The sequence below is a fragment of the Dipodomys ordii genome, unplaced genomic scaffold, assembly GCF_000151885.1.
Source record: "Dipodomys ordii isolate 6190 unplaced genomic scaffold, Dord_2.0 Scaffold220, whole genome shotgun sequence".
Classification (NCBI taxonomy): domain Eukaryota; kingdom Metazoa; phylum Chordata; class Mammalia; order Rodentia; family Heteromyidae; genus Dipodomys; species Dipodomys ordii.
The window spans coordinates 167540-175521 of record NW_012267436.1 but is presented as its reverse complement, the minus strand read 5'-3'; the positions used below and the strand labels follow the sequence as shown (position 1 = coordinate 175521).

Sequence of the window (7982 nt, the reverse complement as noted above, 5' to 3'; positions counted from 1 at the left end):
GGGGGGGGGGGTCCTCAGGCTGGAACCTCAGGGCTTAGGTACTGTTCCTGAGCCTCTTTGTGCTCAGGGCTAGCCATCTATCATTTGAACTACAGCACCACTTCTGGCTTTTTCTGAGTAGTTTGTTGGAGATAAGAGTCTCACAACCTTTTCTGCCCAGGCTGGCTTCAAACCATGATCATCAGATCTCAGCTAAATAGCTAGGATTACAGGCATGAGCCACAGTCACACAGCACATGACATAATTTATAGACACCAAGGAAAGGGAAGACACAATTGTTAATCCGGAAACAGTTTCATCCTCATCATTAAATTGGCCCTATCCTGTGCCTAATACTTAATTCTGACCTTGAGGGCTGTGACTTTATGTGTGGCATTTCTCAGCTCACAGCTTTTTGTGCTAGGGAATGAGGGGAAGAGCCACACCCTCTCCATAGACCTTCTGTAGAACTGGGGGTCAGTAAACATCCTTGAGAATTGTGCTGAAGCCCTGGATGTTTCTCCAGACTGGATGATTCAGCCAATCAGCCAGTCTTTCTCTTTCTCTCTCTCTCTCCCTCCTCCTCCCCCTTCTCTCTCTCTCACACACACACACTCACACACACATACACACACACACACACACACACATACACACACAAATACATGTCATTTTCAGATACATGAATATGAAGTACCTAGAGCAGTAGTCAAAATCACAGAAACAGAGTAGGATGGTAGTCTTCGGGATTTTCAGGACTGGAGGTCCTTAGAGTGAGGAGTTAATGTTTAACAAGGAGTGAGTTCCCCTGGGAGACAGACTTCTGGAGATGGATGATGGTGAGGGTTGGTTGTTTGTTGGAGGGGAGGTAGCTCTATAGGTAGAACTCAGGACATCATGCATGCTAACTAAGCACATGCACTACCACTGAGCTCCACCTTAGCCCCAAGAATGTATTTAATACCACTGGTATCAGTGGTAAAGGTGGTAAATTTCCCACCATGCATATTTTACTACAGAATTTCTTTGTGGCTTCATTTATTTTTTTCTGTAATGGAGCTTGAACTCAGTGCTGGGTGCTGTCCCTGAGCTCTTTTTGCTCAAGGCTAGTGTTCTACCACTTTGAGCACAACTTCAATTTTCAGTTTTCTTGTGGTTAATTGGAGAGTCTCAGCATTTTCCTGCCTGGGCTGGCTTTGAACCATGATCCTCAGATCCCAGCTAGGGAGTAACTAGGATTACAAGTGTGAGTCACCAGTGCCCACTTTACTACAGTATGTTTTTAAAGTTTAAATGGAAAATGGTGGGAACATAGGCAGTGAGCCTGGAGTCTATTGATCAGTGTCAATGTGGGATAAAAAGTGTGAAGGGGAGAGGATGGCTTCTGACAAAGCATATGGGTGGCTGCTCGTGCCCACCTAGAGAGCCAAGAGCAAGAGGGAAGATGCAGTGTTTTGGACTCTGAGAGAAAAGGACAGACAGACACAGCTTTTTATCAAGTGACAGAACTTGGTGCTCAGAAGCTGCAGAAGACCTTCAGATCCTGCAGGTAGCCTCAAAGTAATTTCTCATCTACCCCATAGATATTACTAAGGGCTTTCCCTGCATGGAACACTCTCCTAACTCCTAACTGGAGTACCCATAACATAAAGAAAGTTACAGGAATTCAAGGATAGACAGATAGACAGAACACAGCAGCAGCTGAAAGGAGAAAACATGAGTCTAGCTCCTGTGAAGGGACAATCTACTTCACTTCATTATATATCCATTATATTATTATATACATATACATTATATACAACTGTATATAATTATATACATATATGCATATATGTATATATTTTGTATGCATATTATAAATACATATTCACATATTATATACATATATATGTATAATCTGTAAGCAGTGATAAAGAAAGAAATAAGGTAAAAGTAAAGGGCCCCAAAATCTTGCCAATATGACATATATATATATTTATATATATATAGAAAACCATGGAATATTACACAGTCAAAGAAAAATTATCTCCAAAGGAAAATGAAATTATATTATTTGCAGGAAAATTAATGCAACTAGAGGACATATATTGGACAAGATAAGACAAGATCAAAAAATAAAATATTGTATGTTTTCATTTATATGTAGAAGCTAGAACTAAAATATATACATATTCATGGGTGTGTACATAAATATATCTACATCCATATCCATAATTACTTATATGATAAAAATAGAAGCAAGATAAGAGGAAAGGACGGAAAAAGAAAGGAATGAAAACTTTGTAATATATTATTACAAGCATGTTTGAGGGCAGCACAGAGAAACTCAATGAAATCTGATGATCAATGAGGGGGGTGTAGACTCTGTAGGTGAATGGGAACCATTGGGAGGGGGTTGAGCTAGTAGGAAGGATAAAGGAAGTTGAAAACTGTCAATTTGCAACTAAGAAAATGAAACAAGGAAACTCAACGGGAATTATAATTTGTGGAGAGGGATATGGAGTATGATAAAGGGAGTGAGATTGACTAGAATACACTGTGAACATGTTGGAAGTATAACACTGAATATTCCCCTGTATAACTAATATAGCCAATAAAAATATAACTGAAATTCTTTGTAAAAAAAAAAAAAGAATCTTAAAGCCAGGCACTGAAGGCTCACTTCATAAATCCTATCCACTCAAGAGGCTAAGATCCGAGCATCAAGGTTTGAAGCCAGTCTAGTCAGGAAAGTCTGTGAGAGTCCTATCTCTACTTAACTACCAAAAGAAAAGCCAAAAGTGGAGCTGTGGCTCAACTCATAGAGCACTAGCTTTGAGCAAAAAAAAAAAAAAAAAACCTCCTGAGTTCAAACCCCAGGACAGCAACAACAACAAAAAAAAAATGGGAAGGGGAAAAATCTTAGATAAAAGACATTAGATTGTTAACAAGTTGATTCAAGTAGCAAGATTTGGGGGCCCTTTACCTCATTTCTTTTACCTCTTGCACAATACCAGGAGTGTAGTAGATATGCAATAAATATTTGTCCAATGAACCAAATGCATGAATAGAGGCTTATAAATAATTGTGTTACAGGATGGGAAACGGTAAGGACAGAAGAGGAGGCAAAGATTATCTAATGTTACAGGAAATGAAGCTTAAGCTGCTCATTCACATTAATGATCCATCAAAAAGATCTACCAATGCCATTTTAAAAAACATAGTATGTAGTCACTGTAAGAATGACAGAGACAAGCATGAGACAAAAGTACAGTAAACCCTAAGTCCAGCCACTTGAATTAACCTCTTAACAATCTGATGTCTTTCCTCCAACATCCTTTTATTCCTATTATTTAAAAAGAAAAACACCTTTTATTAACTTAATTTAGTACACAAGTGCATATAAACATAAATGTATGCTGGCATATGGTGGTTCTCAATTGGGAGTGATTTTCTTCCTCAGAGTACAACTAACTGGTAATCACATGAAATCTTCATTTAATTAATTAATTAATATAAGAACAATGCCACGAACAGCACTCATTATTAGCTCTATCCTGAGGTCCTTAAATGGGGAAGCCAATGAGTAGCCTCAGAATCCAAAGGCTCTCAAAGCTCATCATAGTCTATTTTGGGCAGCAGGTCCTGAAATTTCATCTGTGGCTGGAATGCCCAGGAACAACTGCAAGGAAAGTGAGGCAAGCCCAGGCCCATGCATTTCAGGCAACAAGCTGGAAGCAAACAAAGTGTGAGCTGGCTTCTCTGTACCAGGCCACTGTCCCCCTGAGCAGGGTGGGCTCAGGGCTTCTCAACTCTGACTCTGTATCCAAAACACTGGGAGATTTGTCAGAAGCACCCAAGACTGGACCCCATAAGAGAGACTTAGCTCCTTGAGAGTTGGAGACAGGGAGGCTGGCAATGGGCCTTCTAAAAGTATCAACAAGACTCAAGTGTGTTTTGCAAATGAACTTTCCAGGACTCTGGGTCATAGTCAAGTGGGAAGAACACACCCTTAGACTAAAGGAAGTTTCTGGAAGATGCTAGAGACCAGACCAGAAAAGACATAGAGTCTACTTGTGCTGAGCACTGGGACATGTCAATGAATAAACAAGACAGGGCCCAGCTCTCAATGAATCCCTGCATCCTATGTGGAGTAGAAGACTGAGCACAGGCCAGCTGGGATGAGTGTGCTAGCAGACCTGACAAGGTGCTATTACATCCAGAGTGAAGACTAACATCACCCAGGGGAATCCTAGGTGCCTTTGCAGAAAAGGTGGTAAAACTGGAGGGCTTTGAAAGTCAAATGGACTTTGAATGGTCAGAAATGCTATGTTATATTATATCATAGGGTGGAGACAGAGAGTGTGAGGGAGACCAACAGGAGCTCATGCTTAGGGTATCTGGGCCAGGGCAACCGCCAAGCGGGACCTCAACAGATTTAGTCACCTCTCTGACTCGAGGGCAGTGCCACTCCTAGCTCTGGTCATCACTCCCTGCTGTGATCACTGACATGGACACATGGTGTAACTTCTCCAACTTTCTGGTTTCTTATAGGCAGAATAAGGCATTTAGTAGCCACCCCTGGACTGTTGCTGAACCAAAGAGAGTCAGGAATAGGCTCAAAGGAGTTTCGAGGTATCCAGGCACCCAGGCATCCCGGGCTGACAAGGTCCCTGGGGTTCAATGTCCTCTGGGGATTTCTTCTGATCATAATGGGCCTACAATTTATATTCATTCATTCATTTACTCTATGTGTGTGTGTGTGTGTGTGTGTGTGTGTGTGTGTGTGTGTGTGTGATAGAACCTATGGCTTTGTGCATATTACACAGTGTTTTACTACTGTTGGGTGTTAGTGGCTCACTTCTGTAATCCTAGCTAGATCTCAGGAAGCTGAGGGCTGAGGATTGTGCTTTGAAGCCAGCCCAAGCAGAAAAGTCCATAAGACTCTTGTCTCCAATTAACCAGCAAAAAGCCAAAAATGGAGCTGTGGTTCAAGTGGTAAAACACCAGCCTTAGGTGAAAAAGTTAAGAGACAGCACCTAAGCACTGAGTTCAAAGCCTATACTAGTACCAAAAAAGTGCTCTACCACTGAGCCATATCCCAGCACTGCTCCACAACTTTTGTAACAGTGGGAGGACCGGGCAGCATCTGAAAAACAGGGAGACATAAGATTCCAGTCTTAAAATTGTTCTTGCACTATGAACTACCTGGCAAGTCAATAATCAATGGAAATAGCAACATTGTCTAAAATGTTTCAAACCACATCTTTCAAAAAAAGGAATAGTTTTATAAATCCTCCTAAAACAAAGAATGGAAATTATACCTAGAACTCACTCTGCTAAATTGACTGTCATCTATCTATCGTTATTATGTATTTGTGTGTTGGGGGGAAGGGAATGCCACAGAGATAATGTGACCAAGAAGTCCCCTTGATGTCCCCCTAGCCTTCAACCTTCATGAAAAACTGTCACTCACTCCCCTATAGTTCACCATCTTTTGCAACACATATTAAAAAAAATTTCACAAAGCCACAGAATATAGGTCCTACTAAGAGGAAACCCTCTTTCCTTTCCTTATCTTTCTCCGCAGAATTAGCGTCCTGACTCACAGCTATTGTTCCTTCTCTCAATTTTGACAGATCCTTCCTCTTCCCTTTCCCCTCCTGAGACACTTCTTTCATGGGAATCTCTGCCTGAAGTGGTGGCCAAGGAGCCTGGGGAGTAGAAGAGGGTGTGATAGCTTTGCTATCCCAGGGAAAGACCCTCTCCAGTCTAAGCACCATATATAGAAAATTAGCTCCTTGAATTTAGAAAAACAAACCCCTTAAACACCCTTCAAGCCTCCTTTTTTAAGGTCTATTCATCCTATTCTGTTCCTCTTATTTCTGGTTGAGACATATATGGTGAATTCAATATGGCTAGTGTTCGATAAATTACTGAACTAGTGGGTGGGTGGGTGGATGGATGGATGGATAGACAGATGGACAGACGGATGGATGGATGATGGATGGATAGGCAGAACACACACCACTTTCAAAACACATACTCAGTCAAGTGGCCTTGATTCCTCTCTACCTCCCACACACATCTTCCAGCCATGCCTTATGCCCACTGCTCAGTAAGAGTGGGGACATTTTCCTTCCGAAATCATTCTAGTAAAGTGGTAATTACTGACATATTAATGGCACTTTCAGTTTTCCAAAGCCTATAACCTTTATTGAACTGTGTTTCATTCTTGCCAATCACAGAGTGGGATTTCTGATCCTGCTGACGGAAGAAACTGCTGGTTTGGGGTTAGTTTCCCAGTCTGGGTACAGAGCGGGCAGTGAGCTCAAAGTTGGGTGGCACCAGACCGAGTGTGGGCGCGGCGGTCCCCCGGGGCTCTCACCTCGGAAAGTCAGGCTGGCGACAGGGTCGCTGCGGTCCTTCTTCACACTGGGGAGGTTGCTGGCCCTCACCAGCAGGCAGCACAGCATGGCTGGGCAGCCCCTGGAGCACGGAGCGCACCGGCAAACAACGAGGGAGCAGGAGCACCGGACCCAGACACCCACCCGGCAAGCGCGCAGCTCCCAGGCAGCCCAGCCAAAGGGGAGCCGTCGCCTGCGCTGCGCCTCCAAGAAGTAGCCCAGCCTCTGAGGAGAGGCCGCCTGGAGGACACCGGATACCCACTGGGCGGGTCCACCCCTCCAGACCCCGTCCAGATCCGTCCAATCGGCAGCTGGCAGAGCTGCGCAGGGGTCAGATGCACCAGTGGGGGCGCTGGTCTCTTGCTCCCAAGAAAGAAAGTGCAGCTGGCGTGGAGCGCACGTTTGTTTGCCAAGCGCAGACTCGGAGTCTCCAGAATCCCGGGCTCCATGGGCTTAAGCTTAGCGAACTTCACCCAGTGCCCGAGAGCGTGGCCAGGGCGGGAGAAATGAATGGAGGCAGACGGTGTGGGGATCACCACCAGGACACCAGCGTGTCCCCGGGAAAGAGGAGACAGGAGCGGCGAGTGCGCCACGCGCTGTGCGCCACGCGCTCTGAGTCCCCTAGTCCACACAGCTCTGCCCCCGACACCCGCCCGGCGCCAGCGCTCGCCAACCGCTGCTCTCCGCTAGCTCTGGCTACCAAGGGGCCTTTCTGATCTGCTGAGAACCCTGGTCCAGAGGAAATCCTGCAAAGGCGCCTCTGAGCTTTCTCTATGGCTCTCTAGGACTGCTCGTCTCTGGGAACTGAAGTCTGTATTTAAATTACATTGTGTTGCATAGCGGTCCAATCCCTTCTTCAAGTCCCTGCTTCCAGAAATCTCTACACTCGTATCCTGCATACACACCATCACCTCCGTGGAAACAGTTGCTTATGTCTTCCTCCTGGGGCGGTGATAGTCCTTAGCACACTTGCACGGGGTGTCAGGCACCTCTCTAGCGTATCCTGACCACAGGACCCTGGCTTCTCACATGGACATCCCAACACCCCGTAGACGCCCCGCAATTCCTCACTAACCAATCACCTTACTTGTCCTAAATTCCATGCTTGATTATTAGCAGGCTTTCCCTATGTAAACTTTCAACTCCCTTTCTTACTTTGCGGAATAAAGCATTTCATAGGGCACCATGGCCTGTACAATAAGGGGAGGCACAAGAGGAGGATATTGAGACTCTGACGTGAAAATAACCAATGTGCCGGGCACTGGTACCGATAATCCTAGCTACTCAGTAAACTGAGTTCTGAGGGTTATGGTTCAACACCAGCCTGGGCAGAAAAGTCCATGAGAATCTTATTTCCAACTAAGAGTCAATAAAAATGGAAGTAGAGCTGTGACTCAAATGATACAGCACTAGCCTTGAGCAAAAAATGCTCAGGAACAGTGCCTTTTCCCTGAGTTGAAGCCCCAGGACCAGCACCTTCTCCCTTTCATGATTTTTTTTGGGGGGTGGGGTCATGGGGCCTGAACTCTGGGTCTGGGCGCTGTCCCTCAGCTCTTCAGCTCAAGGCTAGCGCTCTACCACTTGAGCCACAGAGCCACTTCTGGCTTTTTTCTTTT

At 44.8% G+C, this 7982-nt stretch overlaps 1 protein-coding gene across 1 annotated transcript in view; it reads right to left on the bottom strand.

Moving 5' to 3' along the window:
- The window catches only part of Dysf (dysferlin), a 209293-nt gene extending 202781 nt beyond the window's left edge, over window positions 1–6512 (bottom strand). Inside the window, exon 1 of the mRNA XM_013035761.1 lies at window positions 6348–6512. Coding sequence (XP_012891215.1) covers window positions 6348–6435 — 88 coding nt within the window. The 5' untranslated portion in view covers window positions 6436–6512. The remainder of the gene's footprint in view (window positions 1–6347) is intronic.
- Window positions 6513–7982: the final 1470 nt, after the last annotated feature.